General features: G+C 46.8%; 1 protein-coding gene across 6 annotated transcripts in view; it reads right to left on the reverse strand.

The window, feature by feature from the left end:
• SYTL3 (synaptotagmin like 3) overlaps window positions 1-20,724 on the reverse strand; it is an 89,013-nt gene that overhangs the window by 10,670 nt on the left and 57,619 nt on the right. For all 6 annotated transcript variants that reach the window (XM_028103301.2, XM_028103303.2, XM_028103299.2 and 3 more), the window contains 3 exons: window positions 18,382-18,506; window positions 11,825-11,956; window positions 3,356-3,534 (listed from right to left, as the gene is read on the reverse strand). In XM_028103301.2, coding sequence (XP_027959102.2) covers window positions 3,356-3,534; window positions 11,825-11,956; window positions 18,382-18,506 — 436 coding nt within the window. The remainder of the gene's footprint in view (window positions 1-3,355; window positions 3,535-11,824; window positions 11,957-18,381; window positions 18,507-20,724) is intronic.

The following is a 20,724-nucleotide window of genomic DNA, read 5'->3' on the forward strand; positions in this document are numbered from 1 at the left end:
GTGAGGGGTGGGGGCAGAGGGAGAGAATCTCAAGCAGACTCCCTGTTGTGCTTGGAGCCCGGGCTCAATCTCACAACCCTGAGATCATGACCTGACCCAAAATTTAGCTGTTTAACCAACTGAGCCACCCAGGCACCCCCCCATTCGTTTGTATTTAGCTGAATTTTGTGGTAAAATGTTTAAAGTCCATTCTCATTTCTTTTTGTATATGTTCCGTAGCTGTTTTCTTTGTGCTTACCAAGGGGATTACATCTCATCTCCTAGAGTTATAACACTCTACTTTGAACTTTTACCATCTTAACGTCAATAGCAAACAAAAACTCTGCTCCTTCCTAGTGCCAAACTCACCTCTTTGCATTGCTGAGGTCACAAAATTACTCCTTTCTACACTGTGAAACCAAAAGCACAAACTAATCCTTCTTTGAAATGCATTGGTCTCTTAAGTTAGGTCAAAAACAAAGTGTGGAGTTACAAACCAAAGTTACAAACAAACAGCGGTAATAAGAGACAAATAATTTTTTAAAATATATAAGGTGGAAGTACACACCATTGTTAAATAATACTAGCTTTTATCATTGCCTGTGTATTTGCTTTTCCTGAGGTCTATTTCTTCGCATGACCTTGAGATAACGTGCGGTGTCCTTCCATTTCACCCTGCAGGGGGCTCCCTTGAGTATTTCCTGCAGGACAAAGTCCCTCAGCTTTTGTTTATCTGAGAATGTTTTAGTTTATCCCTTGCGTTTGAAGAACAGCTTTGCTGGATGTAGAATTCTTGGTTGACAGGTGGGGTTTTTGTTTTGTTTTGTTTTTTTCCTTTAGCACTTTGAATATATCTACTGACTGCCTCCTGGCCTCTAAAGGATCTGATGAGAAATCTGTTGGTAATCCTCCTGAAGACCCCCAGATGGGAAGGGACCCCAACAACTGGAGGAAATTGCCACAATGGTTGCCTGCTTCTGGGTCTGCACCTCTGTGACAGAAGCGGCAGTCTGCAGTCAGAGCACATAACCCTGATATTTGGAGGACAGAATCCCTTTATTCGCCCACGATGACTCCTGCAAGCGGTGCGTAAGCTGCTCCGGGAACACCAGCCGGGCTGCCTGCCATGTGGCTGGGAGTGGGGGGAGGGAGAGCAGCTATTAGGCTAAGAGCGGAAATTGACTGAAATTAACCCCAATGTACCATCCAAGTCTTCCGCTGGAAGTTGCAAGCCTTCAAGAGACTGCAGTTCCAAAACCGTTTCATCAGAGAGCTTCTACCAGTGCAATCATTGTCTTACAAGGGGAGACCGCTTCCCAGGGCTTCCCACCCTGCCACCTTACCAGAATCCTCTCTGGGCTGTTTCTCCTTTAAAAAGTATTGACTTAATATTCTAGTAGGCATTTCACTGAAAGGCAACTCAGTTCGACCCTATCAAGGCTTGATTTGGCTGAGGGAGGGTGAGTTGGAGTAGCCCCTACTCTGAGGCTAGAGAAATCCTACAGCTGCATCCTAATGAATGCCCCGGGTGTTCAGCAGTCTCCGCTCCAGCAGGTCAGAGCTTCCATCTTCCCCATCACTGGGCCACGCCCAGTGGCTCACCAACCCCAGTAACCGTGCTGTGACAGACCTCATGAAATCTTGTCTGTATGAGCCCTGAGAATTTGGCCAAAGCCTCAAGGGGGGGGTCCCTCTGTGGAGTTTTAGGTCTACTTCTCTGTGCACTCTGTGCCTCACTTGCTTACTATTTGTTGAATGTTTATTATGTTCTAGACAACGTTCTGAAGGCTTAACATGGAAAAATTCCGGGAAACACTACAACAATCCTTTGAAGGAGGTGCTATTATTTTCCCTGTGTTAGTGAGGTATGGAGAGGTTGAGTGACTTGTCCAAGGTCAAACCACATAAATGGTGGACCAGGGTTCAATGTCCATACCCTCAACCACCTCACTATAGTCCTTTTGAGAATTACAAGAGAAGCCTCAGCATGCATGAACAGTCATGGGCAGAATACTGTCCCATCCTGTCTGATGGGACTGGACAGGAGTCTGAAGAATGGACAGGACTATGGTTGCTACCTGTGGGAGCGGTGTAGGGAAAGTAGTCACAACAGAAACATGAGGAAAGCCTCTCTTTGGAAAAAATCAGGGGACAGCTTTGAAACAACGACTCTTCCAATTTTCCTGGAGCAAAAGGTATAAGTTGGGGGAATAACAGAAGTTAAGAAACCAGAAGGACAAGAGGAACACTGTTATGGAGACCCGTAAGTGCTCCACAGCGATGCACTTCATGTGTCCTGCCCTGAGGAGTTCCTGAAGGTTTCAGAGCAGAGCAGAGTTTCGCTGGACCAACAATCCATCCCCTTTCCCTGACTGGGAATTAAAACAGTGTGCGCAAAGTTTTCCATGAAGGAAAAAAAAAAAAGCCTACAGAAAATCAATTCTAGTTCTAAGGTGAAGGGATCAAAGTATGAAAAAACCCTAATAGATGAAAACAGAGAAGGATATATTTATAACCATCAGGTAGAATTTTTCTACAGACTCAAAATACAGACATTTTAAAGGAGAAGACTGACAGATTTGACATCAAATTCTTTTCTTTTTTTTTTTTTTTAAGATTTTATTTATTTATTTGAGAGAGAGAGAGAATGAGAGATAGAGAGGGAAGAGGGTCAGAGGGAGAAGCAGACTCCCCGCCGAGCAGGGAGCCTGATGCGGGACTGGATCCCGGGACTCCAGGGTCATGACCTGAGCCGAAAGCAGTTGCTTAACCAACTGAGCCACCCAGGCTCCCTGACATCAAATTCTTTTCAAGAAAAGCCATCATAAACAATGTTAGAAAACAAGCAACAACTAGAAGATATATAAAACACATACAATCAATGAAGAGTTGTATCCAAACACATCCTGGGAAGAAACTAAGAAGAAAGTCTGGGGCTTTCTCTCTCACTGCAGAGAGAGCAAAACCAAACCAAACCAAACCAAACCTTCCTGTAAATAAATTAAAAAATGGCAAGCAACCCAGTAGAAAAATGCCAAAAGATATGAATGGGAAGTTCACAAAAGGGGAACCCTCTGTGTCTAATGCATGCATAAAAAAGTTGCTCATCTCTGTTCGTAATCCTGTAAGTTTCCAAGTAGGCCAAGTTCTGCATCTGGACTTCTGATTCCACTCGACCGACCTACTTATCTATCCTTGCATCAGTAACCCATTGTTTGAATTACTACAGCTTTAAAATCATTCTCAATTGGTTTTCTTTATAGTTCTGTTCTTTTAAACAATTGTCTTGGTTATTTGAGGACTTTTACTTTCCCATATAAACTTTAGACCCAATACGCCTACCACCTAATGTCAAAACTTAGATAAAGAAACTTACGGATTGCACTTTTTCTTCTTTTCCTCTCCATAGGCAAGATTCTTACAGGCCTTGATGCATATTTCTAAAGAACAGGTTTGGAAGCAATAGCGAAGGGCAAACTCTATTTCTCCAGTGACATTAGCATTGTCAAAATTGCCCATCTCCGTACAAGTGCTGTTAATGCTAATTAGACTGGCCTGAAATCAAGAAGGACAGATATAATAAATTACTTCACAGTTAATGTACTTGTTGCAGTTCTGGTTTCAAGATATCAAATTAATCAAACTTCGCACAAAACATGCATCCTGACTCATAATAAGTTAATACTACGCCACTTTGTACTTTGCCGAAATAAGTGGCCACATAGTCTGTCCTAAGGAGATGGGAAATCCTCAGAAAGCCCGGTCTAGCCCAAATACGGTGTTTGCCTAGCAATAAAGGTTACACAATCTCATTCTTTAACACAAATCAGTTGGGATGAAGTGGATTATCTCCCGCGCAATTCTGCAAAGATAAGTCTCAGGAGGGCAGATAATACCCGTGGCAGGAACAGCCCTGCCGAAAGCAGCAGAGCGGGGGTGCTTAGTACCAGCACTGGGAATCAGATACAGCTGGGTTCCGACGCATCCTGCTGCTACTGCTTAGCTGTGTCAAAGTCTAAATGGACAAATGAATACTCGTCTCCCAGGGTTACGGTAAGAAGTAAATGGAATAAAATGTGTAAAGGACGTAGCCCAAAGACAACAATAAATTCTGTTTAAATTTTTATGGGTATTTCAATGAAAAACAGAACTGCCACTATAAGTTAAGGCACTGTGAGCTTAGGTGATGTAGCTAAGTGGCACGGAATGCCCGTGCCTAAAGAGACAAACCAACTGCTGTCGTACTATTACACTTGCTTAAATATTTGCCCCATCCCCCGGCAGAAATCTCAGTGCTGACTCTCTAGAAATAGGGAAGCCTGAAGGATTTCCACTTCTAATTCCCAGCAAGATCCCCCGTGCCGTGAAACATCCTGGGAAGAAACTAAGACGAAAGTCTGGGGCTTTCTCTCTCACTGCAGAGAGAGCAAAACCGAACCAAACCAACAACTCATCAGAATTAACCTCTATGGGGCCCAGAAGCCAAAGACTGAGTTAACTAATGCCAAGAACCAACTAACTTCACCGCACCCAGTCACTGGCTCTGAAAAATGGGATCTGCCAACACCCACACAATCGTTCGAGTGGAGAACAGTCTTTACGTTTCACACTCACAAAGGCAAGGAGCGGTAAGACAGCAGGAATCAGGGAGGTGCCCAAGAGTGAAGAAGGAATGATAGAGATGCTTGGCAGAGCAGAAGGAGGACGTGAATGCAGGGGCTCAGAAATTCCAATGATTAACATGGCATTCGTCCCAGGACCTCACTTCAGGCCACGTCAGGTTAAGTTGCAGTGTAGCAACTTCTCTGCCAAGAACAAACAGAAAACGGAATTAAGCCCCAACAGTTTCAAGGTGTCGTAGGGCTGCCAGGACAGCCAGCACCAAGGGTCCAAGCTACTAGAGAAGCCCCGGGGCATGAGCTGATGCTCTGTGTCTCCCTCTGAGGCATTTGTCCACAACCCTGCGAGCCGGCAAGGCTGGAAGACAGGGGAGTCAAGGCTAAACGCAGCAGCCACGGAGCTCAGAAGCCAAGGGCTGGGAGACAAAAACTGGTGTCTGGGGCCCTGAAGGCACAAAGAGCTTGAGCCGCCAAGTTCACAGAGAAAGCAAAAATGCAGCGAAGTGGGAGCCACACTAGATGCTTCTTTGCCCTTCAAGGGCTTTGCTGATTTGGAAGCTCTCACTGAGCAGCTGAGAAACTTAAAAATGCTTTCCAAAGTTCTTCTTCCTGGAGGAGCCCGCCACAGAGGAGGCGCTTGGTGACCTCCAGACTTTCAGTGGGGACCCCCCACCCCCACCCGGCTTCCTTCCCAGGAGCAAGAGTCCACAGGAAATGGGGCGGTCCTCACAAAGCCTGATACCCAGCTTTGAACGAGCTCAACACCAGATGGGTAAGGGCTGTTTACCTTCACTCTAGCTGTCCACTGGAAGCAAAAGAACATTCTCTTGGAAGGAGAGTCACACCCACCTCTCCGTGCCACTGGAAGTTCCAAGAGCACAGGGCTCTCTGCACGTTCCTGCCCTCACTGTATCTCCAGCACCCAGCTCAGTGCCTGGCTCATGGTAGATCCTCAGTAAATATTTACGAAGGGGAGAGAGAAAGCACTTGCAGTACTTTGATTTAGAAGTGCTCTAGGTAAACATTATGGCATGAAGGGGTACGCGGTCTTGTGCCCGAAGGAGCCATAGAACTGAAGTGAGAAGGCTCACTTGGGTGGTCGTCCTAATCTTCTAGAACTTCCTTAAGTCATTAACTGTGGATTCCAGAGGCAAACTATTTTTAAATAAAGCCACATGTAGGCACATAATAAAATTGATGAAAATCAAGACAAAGATGAAAAACCATAAAGGCGGAGAAAAAAAAGATGTGCTATCGTTCACGGAGGAAACGGTAAGGGCAGGAGAGGGCGGGCACCCAGGTATCGCTCGGATGACTGGCTGCTTCTTCTGTTCAGGAGGCAAAGGAGAGTAGGCTGGGTACAGACCCAGTGAGGTTAATTGTGATATCAAGAAGATTAGGCAATTCTGAGCTAATTCTTTTTTTTTTTTTTTGAAAAGTAAAAAGGATGTTTATTTGTTGAAAATGAGGAAAAGGAGCAGGGTAGAAGATCTGAATGAGTTTTGAAAGAACTGGAGAAGGTGTGAAACGTTCTGAGAGCAAGAAACTGAGCTACCCAGAGAAATGCATCAGGCCCGGGACGACTGGCCTGTAGGTGACAAAACGGGGCAGATCTGATCCCCGCACACTCACACCAGGCATGAGGTCTGCCCTACTGCGGGGTGCGGAGAAGGTTGCCCCTGGCTCATCCAGCGTGGTGACCAGAATTATAATGCATCCAGAGAGCATTAGAATTACTCATCCTTCATTTCATGAGTACATTAGCGGAGCTCAGGGTAGGCTGGGACCCACCCAAAAGTTGCACAGAGAATCAGAAGCAGACCTGGAAGACGACGGAGGGGCCGAACTCCTCGGGCCACCAGCTTACAGTAGTGTCTCTGAGCAATTCAGCTGCTGTACCCGCTTAGCCAGGGAAAGTATAGCCTGAGATAATGAAAGGACAGCAGAGCACATCCTTTGGTCAACCACATTCCCGAGATAATTTATGTCTCTACCACTGTTGCCTTGGGAAGGTTTTCTGGTTCTATTTTCTTTGTAGCCGGAACAGAATCTTGGAGCAAGTTGCAACGTTGAGCAGCCCATGGAGGCAACCCAGAAGTGCTGGCCCAGAAGAGCCACTAAGAACTCAGCCGGACTTTCATTCGAGCCATTGGTGCTCGAATGAAAGGGGTTTGTAAGAAAAGTCAATCTGGGCACAAGCAAAGGAGAACTAGCTAAGGCAGGCAGGGAGCATTCGGTGATTTCTCTGAAGGGCACGAGTTAGCTACTGTAACGGCAAGCAAGCCTCGATGCCCTCTCCTTTCACAAAGGCAGGAAGCGAGGGGTCAGCAGAAACCACATCTACAGTTGACCCTTGAACAACGTGGGTTTGACTCTGCAGAATTTTCCAGTAAGCACAGTACAGTACTATAGACGTGTTTTCTCTTCCTTATGGTTTTCTTAACATTTTCTTTTTTCTAGCTGACTTTATTGTAAGAATACAGTACATTATACATATAACATTCAAAATGTGTGTCAACTGACTGTAAATGTTATCAGTAAAGATCCTGGTCAACAGTAGACTATGAGTTAAGTTTTAGGGGAGTTGGAAGTTATACACGAATTTTCGATGGCACAGGAGGTCTCACATTGTTCAACGTCAACTGTATTCTTTAAAAAAAAAAAAAAAAAATCCTGATCACCAAGAGCACACTGAGATCATTACTGCCGAGTGTTCAAGATGGTGGCCATGGAGCCAGATAGGCTTCCATTCGGCCCCGGGTCCCGACCCTCGGCCGTGTGATCTTGAGAAATATTCTTACCCACTGTAGACTCAGTTTCCTCATCTGTAAAATGAGGATCTATTTCATAAGATTGGGGTGAGGCTCAGTTAGTTAATGCATGTAGAGACTTAGAACTGTCCCCATGCATACTGAGTATAGGACAGTCATTACCATTTGGAAAATGCCACACAATGTGGCCATCCTTCGTAAGCTGAGCGAATCATTTCCTTTGTTTTTCTCACTTTCTTTTTTTTTTTTTACTGTGAAACATATATTAAAAGTACATATAACGGATACCTCTAGTTAAATAGTAACTATAAAACGAACATCCATGTGCCCCACCACTCAGCTGGAGGAAAATAACATAAGCAGGACCTCAGAAGGGCCCTGCCCCCACCCCGCCCCGTCCAGTCTCTTCTCATTTTTGTCCCTGAGTAAATGCTGTTTCAAAGTTTCCTGTTAATCATCCTTGTTTTTCTTTATGGTTTTAATACGTATGTATATATCCCCCAAACCACATATTGGTTGGTTTCACCTGATTTTGGAATTTATATAATTAGTATTCCTACTGTGCACATATTCTGTTTTTTAAATTCATCCACGTGGTCAGGTGTGGTTTGAGCTCATTCATTGTCACTCCCAAAACAGTATTCCATTAGATGAATAGGCCATAATATAGTCATCCTTTTTTATCCTGTTTTTCAACAAAAACACATTAATATGGGTAGATAGCTAAATACAATACTCTTTTAAAAAATCAGTAGAGCCAGACAAGGTCAGAAATATTAATGGAAAAATGAAGAATTTCCACACACACCTCTGTATGATGGACCGAGCGAACATTTTGAGCCAGTCCCTATTTAGAAGTGACCCAAATGCCAGGATGACACCCCACATCTCAGATTTATCTTTAAAGAAAACACCTGGGGAGTTGGACTTTTTAGTTCTTTGATTAAAAATCTGCTCCCTCTCAAACTTCTGCCAACCTCCATATCTAAGGAGTTCCAAAGTGAACTTCCCGTGGTCACTCCAGCCAATCACAACACCTTCTGGCAGGAAAAATGTAAACTCCATGAAAACACTGATATAAATGCATTCCTTTTTAGATGTTTTTTAAACAGAAGTATAAACAAAATTAAAAACCAGACAGGAACTCTGGTAGGAATTTTTCTCCCGTAGGAAGTCTAAAAAATTAATGTATTTCTTCACACCACCAAGTTCCCACTCCTTCTGATTGGATTTTTCTTTCTTCTTTTTTTTTCTGTAAAGCAAACTATTTTTTTCCTCCCAAAACATTACACGTTTATGGAAAAAATACAGGAACTACAGATGAGCCCCCAGAAAAATTTTAAGAGAAAAGCATAACCCCATCATTCCGGGGTCAAATTTTGGTATAATCCTTTCACTTGTTTGCAATGTCTGTAGTAGAACCATTTTGTTTTTATAAATATGTGCTACTTTTTTTTTTAAAGATTTTATTTACTTATTTGAGAGAGAGAGAGAGAATGAGAGACAGAGAGCACAAGAGGGAAGAGGGTCAGAGGGAGAAGCAGACTTCCCGCCAAGCAGGGAGGCTGACATGGGACTCGATCCCGGGACCCCAGGATCATGACCCAAGCCAAAGGCAATCGCTTAACCAACTGAGCCACCCAGGCGCCCCTACTATAATACTATTTTGTAACCTTATAGGCTCATTTACCAATGTGTATTTTCTATATTAATATTCTTCAACGTTATTTTTCATAGCTATAAATATTCCTCTGAATAAACATACCAGCAGTTTCTAAGAATGTCTGCCACTCCACACCCTTGCCCACACTGACCCCTATTGCTTCTAAAATTGGCTAAGATGACCCCCAAAATAGCACTTGCTTTCATTTTGCACTGATTTAACGACCTGGGAGGTTGTTTCCCCTGCTTAACGCCCCTTTGTATTTCTCCTCTTGTACTAAGCAGAGATTTAGTAAAGCTTTTCCTGGCCCTGACTTCCTGCTTCTCAAAGAATGTCAATGTCTGTCAGGAGAATGGGCAACATCCTTGGGCTCGAAGCAATAATCAGTATTTGCTTTGTGGGAGTTTAGTTTCCTCAGACAAACACTGCTTCAGTCTAAAGGGAACAGGTGAGGCGTAATCACCCAATAACTCAACCTCACGAGGGTACCTTGAAGGGCACAAATCAGAGCACACCAGACAGAAGACAGGGAAAAGGGAACCGTGTTGAATTTGCGGGGTGGCTTCGAAGGACTTGCCCTAAGAAACCGAGCCTGGGTGAGAGACACACACTCACCCACTTCTCCTCACCGCTGCAGCATTTCCCACCAGTGGGAAAGGTTTACTAGGTGTGGGTCCACCCCAGACAAGTGCACCTGAACCAGGGGTGCGGCCAGGGAACCCCCTCCCTTGGAGAGCTCACCAAATCCGGGGGCCAGCAGACAGAGCCCGGGCTTTGACTCACACGGCTCCCGGGTGTTGAGTCAGAGCTCCGAGGTTACTGTTGGCTTCGACCTCTGGGAACCAGGTTTCCCCACTTGAGAAATGGGGTAGCAGTGTCCACCTGGCAAGATCGTTGTGCAAACGACTGATGGGGAAGCACCTGGCTCAGGGGTTTGCGCAGAGTAGGCTTTCCATCCACAGTCGGTCGGGTAAGGAGCCGTGCCATGGTCCCGCAAGTTTTTGCTGAGTGCTCCTTCCGTGGCAGGTGCAGCTCGGGCACCGGAATTACAGTAGACAATTCCCCACAGGGAAAGCAAGGACACGGTAGAAGGTGAGGAGACCAGGAGTAACAGAGAGAAGGGAAGGATGACGGCGGGCAGGGCAGGGGGTAGGCTTCCCGGGCAAGGTGGCTCTTGTTGGATTGCAGAGGCTGACCCAGTAGGTCTGGGGCGGGACCAGAGACCCTGATTTCTGGAAGGTCCCAGGTGATGCCAGCGCTGCTGGGCCCCACATTGTGAGGAGTGAGGGTGCAGAGTAGTGGCGTGGAGAGAGGCAGGCGCACTCAGTGACGGGTGGGGTGGGGGCCGCCAGCATTCAGTGGACCGAGGCAAGGATGTTAGCCATCCTTCAGTGCTCAGTCTGGCCCGCTTCTGCCTCGACTTTTTAACATTCCACCAGATATTCATGTAGTTGGGGGGAGGGAGGGAAGTTTATCATTTTCTAAAGTGAATGCCATTTTCCGTAAAAACCCAACCGCCCCAATGCACAGAGAGGTTGAAGGGTACGCTCTGGGTCACACTAGGGGAGCTGGAATGTGAACCAAGAAGGTGGTTTCTAGAAGCTGAGTTCTTAACCACTCTAACACACCACGAATGAGTGCATTTTGATTCTCAACACGACCCAGTGAAATAAAAAGAACAAGCTTGATACCCATTTCCTTGATGAGGACTCTGATGTTTGGAGAGTCTTTGTGATTGTCTAAGATTATTTAGTAAGTTCAAGAACTATGACAGTGAGGTGACCCGTCCTCTGAGGCTCTGTCACACCACATACCACAGTCTCAGGCATAAAGCCAGCATTCCTTCGATGTTTTCAAATAAACAAATGAATGACTAAAAGGCCTGCCTCTTAACAGAGACGATCTTTATTTTTTTTTTTTAAGATTTCATTTATTTATTTGACAGAGAGAGACACAGCGAGAGAGGGAACACAAGCAGGGGGAGTGAGAGAGGGAGAAGCAGGCTTCCCGCAGAGCAGGGAGCCCGATGCGGGGCTCGATCCCAGGACCCCGGGATCATGACCCGAGCCGAAGGCAGACGCTTAACCGACTGAGCCACCCAGGCGCCCCCAGAGACGATCTTTAAAATATTTTGAAAAAGAAGAGCACAACTGGAGGACCCACGCTACCCGACTTCACAGCTCCCTACCGTAATCAGGACGGGGTGGTCTCGCCACAGCACACATGGAAAGGTCAGAGCAGAACAGAGAACCCAGAAAAAGACCCATGCTTACATGGTTACTTGATTTTCAACAAAGATACCAAAGTCAATGGGGGAAATGAGAGCCTTTTTTTAAATAAATGGTGCTAGAATAACTGAGTATCCATGTGGGAAAAGGAGCCTCAACCTACACCATCATTCACAACATCAAGGAGCTGGAGCACAGACCTACACATAAAAACGAAACTTTCATAAAGCTTCTAGAAGAAAAGAGGAGGATGGCTTCATGACTTGTGGGTCCAGAAATAATTGTAAGAGAAATACCTGATAAATTACATGTCTTGGAAAGTAAAAACTTCTCATCCAAAGATACCATTATTTATTATCAAATTTGTGTGTATAAAAGAGAAACCATCAAAGGATAGCCAGGTTTCCCCTGCTCCCCGTGTAGGGAAAATACTACTTCCAAGTCCTGCTGTCCTGTTCCAGCTCATCCTGCAGGACATTTCCCTCCCACCCTTGCTTACCAACCCAACCCGACATCACACTGACAGGCACGCATCATGGGTCCAGGGAATTAGAAGAGACTCACGTGTCTCAAGCCTCCTGAGAATAAAGCGCTGGGCGTTGGCTTGGATGAGAGATCCTCTTGCTTCAAAATAGGGCTAGTAAGGCGTTTGGGACTCTCTTGATTGAGAGGTTTCAGAATATCCGGCATGCTTGCCTTCCGGAAAAGGAAACACATAATTAATAATGGGGTCTGCGTCCCAGTGTGATTTTGTTCAAATGTGGTAACTACAGCAACCAGAGCTTGCATCCATGACCCGATGGCACTCATTCGCAAACTTCTGGGTGCCGAGTAAGAGAGCACATTTCTGCTTGGATAAATGCATACACACACACCCGCGGGGCCCCGGCAGGCACCAGCAAGCACTGGGATATTCATGAGCAGTGGTGGGTGGATCACTTATGGATTAATAAGTCTTAAAGAAGTTAAGTCCACACTTTGACCTTAATAAGGATCCCTGCATTAAATCACATGAAATCCAATATTTAGCCTATCAGTTTGAGCTTTAATGTGCTTATAAAAAAGGGAAAAATCAAAATGTCTCTTAATTTTATCAAAACACTTTAATAGTCGGTACCTCTTCTAGAATGTACACAGCTGCGCTTTCCAATGTGGTAGGTACTAGCTAAGTGTGGCCATTTAAATTTAAATTCCCATTCATTACAAGCAGATAAAGTCAATAATTTTGGCTCCTCTGTTGCACTAGACACATTTCAAATGCTCAGGAGCCACACGTGGCAGAGGTTAGAAACTCCCAAACACACTGCACAAGGTAGGAAACCTCTTCCTGGCTGAACACACGAAGTTTGTGAATTTAGACTTTAGGTTTTGATGCCGGGTTGGAAGTGGGACTCGGAAATATAACATTTGCAGCGTAGTTGTAATTTTCAGGAATGAAAGACTGAGAATATTAGTGAGCAAGTGAAAGAAGTGATTAGCTCCAGATTATTCTTACGGTTTATGCTCTCGATCCCCGGAGCGCCAGCTCAAGTCCGTCCGACATTTGTTAAGCAACACTATCTTTGACCCACCGCTCTAAGTACTGGGGCGGAAAGGGGGGTACGGGTACAGAGAAGGGGAAGGAGAAGATGCACTGTCCGCCCTCCAGGGGTTCGCCTAGCTGGTCAGAAATAGATACACCACTGAAATGGAGTCACAAGCCAAGTCAATGGAAAAGAGGGGGGGAGGGAGAGCTGATGCAGAAGAGGGTGTCGGGATGATCTTTGGGGGAAGTACGACCTGAGTGGGAGGTTGAAGCCTGGCTGGGAAGAGACTCAAAGGTGGGGCATCGCGAGTGGAGGCCCCATCATGAGGGTCAAGTACAGAGCATGTTCCTACACTTGCCAGCGACCCATGCAACCCGCAGAGACTCAAGAGGCCAGACAGATTCCTGATGTGTCAGGTTGCCCAGAGAACAGGTAGCTTGGGGACACCAAAGAGCCGGTCCAGGGGAGGAGACAGCAGCCTGGAAGAATTCCAGATCCAAGGGGAAGATTTCAGGGATGAAGGATGTTCAAAGAGGAAAAAAGAGAATGAGAAAAGACTCACCTAAAATTAAAGAAATGCAGATTTCTTAAAAAATTGCCTATCAAATCAGCAAATATTAAAATAGAAAGTGTAACATTTAGTGCCAGCAATGGTGCTGAAAAGCAGGCTACTCCACTTCTAGTGGTCAAGTAAACTGAGTCAACCCCAGAGGAGGGCAGTTTGGCAGCATGAATTATAAGCCCTAAAAAGTAGCTGTAAAAAATGATGATATATATGTATTGACATGGAAGGAATTAAAATATAATGTTAGAGGTTCTTAAGAAAGCAAATTACAAAAGCGGATGTGTGTGGCATGATGCCTTTTTAAAAAAGATTTATTTATTTATTTGAGAGAGAGAGAGTGAGTAGGAGGAGGGGCAGAGGGAGAGGGAGAGATCCCAGGCTGACTCCCTGCTGAGTGCGGAGCCTGATGCGGGGATCAATCTCATGACCCTGAGAGCATGACCTGAGCCAAAAACCAAGAGTCAGGTGCTTAACCGACTGAGCCACCCAGGCGCCCCATGATGCCATTTTCATAAAGCGAGTGTCCATGTGTACTCCAAGTGACTGTCCTGGCTCAATGCTGTGCCTCTTTTTTCTTCTTCCCTTCCTCCTCCTCCTCATCTGTTTTCTAAATTCTCATTAGTGTAGGCATGGGTTTTATTATATGTAAAAGCAATAAAATCATTTTTGTAATTAAAGAAAAGAATGGAATTCTGGTCAACTGTGTCAAAGGCGACAAAGTCACTGACGAGGATGATGTTCAAATTGGCCACCACGCTCTTCAATCAGGGGTGCCTGGCGGTGCCCCGGGGAGCAGTGTCACACTGGCATGGGGAATGGACTGCACGGAAGCTAGGAGTGAACAGGAGGGAGGGCAAAGCAGGGCAAGTGCAGTGACAGCAAGAGCAGAGGGCATTTTCATGGATTTGGGCCGTGACAAAGAAATGGAAGAGCAGCTTGAAGGGAATCTTTCAAAAGATGCTGCTTCCTTTTTTTAAGGTGGGGAAGATCGGGGCATACTTGCAGGTTGAGGAGAAACAGAGACAGGGTAAGTGTGGAGCTAAAGGAGCAAGGTCCCAGAGGGGAGAGAGGAGGATGGACCCCGTGCCTGGGAAGGAACGTCCATTTCTGAGGCAGGAGGAAAGTTTTCCCGAGAAACTCCAAGTGGGAGGAAGTAGGAAGAATTAGTCAGAGGGTTCTCCTACCGCAAGGCCTCCACCCTCCGAGCGCTTCAGGGGATGGCCTTGGAGAGTGCGGAAGATTCCATTTGAAAACAGCAAACAAGGCGGCCATCAGACCGGCATAGAAAGAATAAAATGAGCTAAATATTACTACAAAGCTTTGTGACACTGAGGTGTTCAATAATCACTTAATTCCATTTTCCTTAAGGCAACACAGTTTTTAAATCATAAAAAAAAATACTGATGACAGAAAGTTCGGAAAAGGAACAAAGAGAACTATCCTTATAATAGTGATCACATGGCATATCGAATTCATAGCCAGCAATGATTGTGCTTCTAAATATGTTAGGATTCTGGAAAACCTTTAATGAAGCTTAAGTGCAAATATACATATTTTGAAATTATTAGAAAAGTCGACACTATTCTGAAGAACATGCCTATTCTGACTAAGGAATCAACCTGAAATGTCATGTTCAACTCTTCCCCAGTAAATTCAGAAGGACCTGGATGACTTTGTCAGGTCCATGCCATTAAAGAGCATCGAGATTCAAAGAGCAGCTTATCGACCTTGTGGAGACAGGCATTTTTTTTCCCCTGTGATTTTTAATGTATTTCAATAACTATCTAGTTTGGGCCAGATTACAGAGAAAAATGATGGCCCCAAATGAGGTCTACTCTGCACAGAGTTAATAAGTTTAATATTCTATGCTGAAAGATCAATAAACATTAGGCTTGACTTGATCAAATTATGGACTCCCTGGAACCACACAATCTGTGCCTTTGGGATTTTTTTTTTTTTTTTTTTTTTTTTTGCTGATCTTAAATAAGAGAAAGGGAGCGGCCACTGCCACACTGAGACTGCAGCTGAAGTATCAGAAGACCCAGGGGCTGGGCTCGGCCAACAGGCCATGCTCTGAGCAACATCGAATCCCAGCTGAGAGGGAGGCTGCATCTCCTAGGACCATCCCGGGGCGGGGGGGTCGGGAGGGATCCACAGCCCTCAAGTCTGAGGACCAAGTGTTTGCACGGTTGAACCCAACGCTGCTGCCTCCCCTCTTCTCCTCTGGCTGCTCAGCCTTTGAGTGTGGCCAGCAGGTGCAGGGAGAGGAGGTATGCAGGAGCGCCACGCCCGGGGCCCGGTGGTTTCTTCAGATTTCAGACCTACGTGGGAAAACTTCACATGAAGGGGCATAGAATGAAAGAAAGGTTTCTTCCCCGCCTGCGTCCTTGTTCCCTCTCCTCAGAGATAGCCCCTCCCAAACCCTTCTTGCGTTTCCTTCCTGGTTAACAGGTGCGTGTCTTTTTGGCCACTATAGATCTGCCACACATTAATAAGATGCGCAATAAAATCCCATGGGGATGCACAGGAGCTCGCAAAGGATGGGGAAGAGAAGTCGCCTCTCAAGAGTCCTGGCCCAGATGCTGAAGGGAGGGTCTCTACAGGACATTTTCAGAACATGCCGTTTACACTTAATGGTCAGAGAAGCGAGTCTGAGCTGCTTTCTCAGTTACCAGCCCAGCGTCATGATGTGGTCTTAAGAAAGTTATCTACTCTTTCTGTGCCTCAGTGTAGCCACCTGCAAAGTGGGCACTGACGTCCCTACTCCCAAAGGGCACCACATCGTGTGCTTGATGTTGGCAAAATGCTCCGGAGTGCTCCAGTGAAAATATGAGTGTGACTTTTATGAGCTCGCCAGCTAGGGCATGTGTAATTGCAGTCTGACAAACGTCCTATTTAAAGATGTACCCTTTATATTTCAACCCCGTAATTATTTAGCATTTATAGAGCAGGCCATGATTGCTGAGGACTTTATAAACAGGTGGCTAAATTGCTCCTTAAAACAGCCATATCCTCAAGTAAGGTGGGGAGAGAGGACGCCTGCAAAAAGTAGAAAGCATGTCCTGCCAAGAGCATGGCAGCAAACTGGACGTGCATGGCGGAGTGTCTGCAGGATGGGTGCTCTTTAGCCATGGCCGTCCCTGGTCTTCCTCGCTTCTACCCTCAAGCTCCCTGGTCCCATTAGACAACCTTGCAGTTACCCAGCAGGCCAACAATGGTGCCTGGTAACCTTAGTGAGGGTTAGCATCACAGGGGCTTCATCCCAATGATTGTGGCCCTCATTTGTCCTCCTTACATGGGACCTAGAATGAGGAGGTTATGAGTATAGAATTTAGAACCATACAAACCTGGACCCTACTCCTGGCTCCACATTTAGTTAGTTATCTATCCATCTATATCTACCTATCTATCTATTAGGACGGTTACCCTATGGCTAAAGCTCAGGCTCTAGATCTTCTTCATGGGAGTAACATTATCTAACTCAGTACTTTTGTAAGAATTAACATAGTGTCTCCTGAATGCGCACTAACTTATGCTCCATCTGCTGACTCAGGGACGGTGGCTGGGAGGGTGTTTGTGCAGACCCCGGGGTGCCCACGGGAACGAACACTTGTTTGCACTTCGGAGTTTTAAAGGCCTCCCGAATACATCTCACATGCTCTAGATGCCGTCTCCTCAATCTCGGGAGGTCCCAGGGCCGGCAGCAGCATCACCTGCTCACCCAACAGCTCCTCAGAAACTCATCGGACACTCGGCATCTCACTGCCCTAAACCTACTGATCAGCCTCTGCGTGTCAACAACATTCCCAAATGACTCATACACACATTAAACTTGAGAACAGCTGCTCCAGAGTTCAGCCTCCAAAGCAAGACCGCCCACCACTTTCTGGTTATGTAACCCCGGCCATGTGACTTCGTCGCTCTAAGCCTCAGTTTCCCTAAATGCAAAACAGGGTCAAATGCAATCCATGGTTCATGGGATAGTGTGAGGATAAAATGAGATGATCCAGGGAAAGCCCTGAGTGGAGTCTGGCACATAGTAAGATTTAGATGGCTTAGGTAGCAATTTAGATACTGTATTATCTCGGGGGATCTTTACAAGCGACCTGCGCCTTAGGCAGAACGAGAATTATCTGCTTCATTTCGCCAAGAGCATATCGATGCTCAGGGAGTTCACGTGACATGCCCAAGGTAGAGGGTCACGGATGGAGGCAGAATCTGAAACCTTGCGATTGTGTGTGGAAGTTCCCGCAGGAGAGTGGGGCTAACCTCTTGCCTAGAGCAGTCTATCTGGGGACATCGTGAGTGGAGCCCGCAGCTGCAGAGAAGGAGCACCTGCCCTGTCCAGCCAACCAGAGTGGTCCTATTGACCCTGTCAACAGCCAGGTGGTGGGACCTGCCCTAGCCAAGTCACCTCAGCTGGACCAGAATGCAGGTGTTCTGATTCTAAAGTCGCTTTCTCCCCTGTCCCAGCGCATCTGCTTCAGACTTGATTAATTCTGGTGGAAAGCCAGACTAATTATTTCCTTAAAAGCCTTTATTAGGTGTGCTCTCTCTTGCGGCTTAGATACCTGGAGAGCGCCTCCCTCGTGATTGCCGGGGGTCATGCAGCATTTATGTTTTTAGTGGTTTCTATCAGAGACCAGGACAGATTTTAACTGGAGGTTGTTGCCAAGTAGAAAGGCCTCTTGACCCTCCATGAGGGAATCACCTGGCCCACCTCGGCCCTGCAGGTGGGCCCCTTGCCTTTGGAGTGGCCTTGAAGCCCGCAGGGAGTTCCGGCAGACACCCAGAAGCCCCAGGGGCTCGGGATTAGGCTGAAGCTTTTCCCTGCTCTCAACTATTTTCCAAATCGACCCTGAAATTTGACTGTCATTTGGCCAGGCCTTCCCAATAGAGAGGGGTTTATAATTATGTTTTTTTTTCAGACTGCTTAATGTGGTGCTATAAAATAAGAGGAAGACTAAATCTATAGAGGAAATGGGCAGGCAGTGGCTCTCTGGGCGGCCCGGGGGGGCCTTGGGAAGTACCCTGGTGGTGACGTTGATAGCAGTGTCAGACTGGCTTCTCCTCTCCGTCCGGCTAGCACACTGCCTGGGACCCGTGGCCCGGAGCTGCTTGTCAGAGGTCATGTCGTTCTGGGACTTGGAAAGCTCTAGAAAACAAATACAAGGGATGACGGGGGGGAGCACACAGCTTTGACAGACTCATGGGGCCCTCCTCTGGGAGCCCCTGCAACCACACCCAGAGGAGCCCCCAAGGTCTCCCAAGGTGAGGCTTGCTGTGTGGGGAAGATGGCACATCCAACACCCAGCTCCGGGGCCAGGGGGAGCGTCCCCAGACACGGCGTGCTGGACACGGGCCACACCGCGCCGTGCACGGGACAGAAGAGTCGGATTCCCAAAAGGTGACCCCGTGGCCACGTGCTTCTGTGAGCAGAGAGCCACCGTCATGGCGGGAGCTAGAAGGAGGTCTTCCGGACAGGTCACCCTGCATCCTGGGCCACACACCATGAGCGGCCGGTTGTCCAAGCACAAAAAAGGCAGCCTCACAAACCAGCCGGCTTTCTAGAGGTTCCTTACAAAGACTTATAACTAAATATCATCTCTTGGGACCTTTTGAAGAGAGGTGGAAGCACGTTCAGGGTACCCCTATAATTATTTTAATAAGCAAACCCTGGAAATACAACTTCTTTTTGCAGTGTAATAGAGGCCAAGAATAAAGGTGAATAAAGTGAGAAGGAAGGAATCCACACCCAGAAGCGAGCAAACCACCTCAAAGATGATTTTTGTCCCCCCAAAATATCTTCCCTTTTCCCCGGGGTCCTTGTCTCTCTCAAAGATGACCTTAAAACTCTCTTTCAAGCAGCGCTCTCCAATAGATAATAATGTTGCTCACGTATGCCATTTCAAATTTTCTAGTAGCCACATTTAAAAAAGAAACAGGTAAGACTGATGTTAACACTGTTTCATGTAACACAATATACCCAAAATATTGTTAAAATATATAATCAATATGAAAATTAATGAAATTTTTAATTGGGTAATGGACACAGAATACGTCCTAGTTTCTGGTGCACATTATGAAATAATCACCCCACTAAGTCTAGTTACCATCCTTCCCCATGTAAGACTGTTTCAATATTACTGTTTTCCCCATGCTGTACAATTAATGAAATTTTTACTTTTTTTTTTTAACACTAAGTTTCTGGAATCTGGTGTGTATTTTACCCTTTTTTCGGGCAGGCCATATTTCAGGAGCCACCTGCTGTTAGCATATTGGACAGCCCGGCTCCAGAGCCTCCTGTCTCCTGATCCACTCCTTGAGATGCTATTTCTTGGGTACCTCCTGCATGTGCTGCCAGGGCGTACAACTGCAGAGCGTCTCTTTTCTCTAGAGGAGAACCTCACCTGCCCCCCAGAACCTCAGGGCATTTTCCTTCCCACCAGGATGTGTGGAACTTCTCCTGCGTGAGAGCACTACTGTCCACACTGTCCTCAGGTCTACCCTCCGGAAACCGTGGGGCATCTTTCCGCGCCCGGCAGCTAGCAGCGTCCCGGCACACACCAGACCCTTGAAGCTGACAGTGAACATGAACTCCTCATACAGCCAAACCCCAGCCCCGCTACAAAGGGTGTGAGGGCCCCAGGAGGAGAAGCCCCTGCCTTGGGGGACGGTGTCCTCCCCCTGCCATCCGTATGACACTCACCCCAGAGCCTGTGCCTTCATCTGGTCCACTTACGTTCACAGACGAGGCAGGTGGGGGCGCCTCCCAAGCAATTCAGCTTCTAACGACTAGGCTCGGAATCGGCATTATCGGGTAAAAAGGAAAACTAACAGCAAGAAGCACAGAAGGGCTTCCCTGACGCGAAAATCAACGTTCTTATTCCTTCTCCCCTTCCAAGTGGGGCCAGGGTGCTGGAATCTCCTAGAAATGCAGCCATAATAAAAAGGGCTGGAATTGCTCACTTCTTCCCGCCGGATTGGCTTCCCTGGGCAACCTCAGCTGCCAGGGGTTGTAGCCCTGGGGCAGCTTCCCAAACTCTTCGGACCAACGCCCCCTCCAGCCGCCCCCCCCAGAGACCCCAGGTGACACCAGAAAGAGGCTGTCCTCTGTACCACTTCTGTAGGAAACAGGCCGCACAAAGGATCAAGAGGGACATGTGCCCACCAGCTGAGGACCTGAAGAAACGGGAGTCAGCCCCACCCTGCTGCGCGCCCTGAGGCAGAGACCCGATGAAGGGTGTGTAGTCTGTGCCCCTTCCCGGAGCCCCCGGACCACCTGGGAGAGCCGGTGGGCAGACCATCCCTCCCACGGGCCCAGAAAGCTGGGTTTTTTTCATCCCTGCCTCTGGGCTGAGGGTTTGGCATCC

This window comes from Eumetopias jubatus, unplaced genomic scaffold (genome assembly GCF_037043125.1).
Source record: "Eumetopias jubatus isolate StellerSeaLion01/CBP00866 unplaced genomic scaffold, mEumJub1_p1.0 scaffold_6, whole genome shotgun sequence".
Lineage (NCBI taxonomy): Eukaryota > Metazoa > Chordata > Mammalia > Carnivora > Otariidae > Eumetopias > Eumetopias jubatus.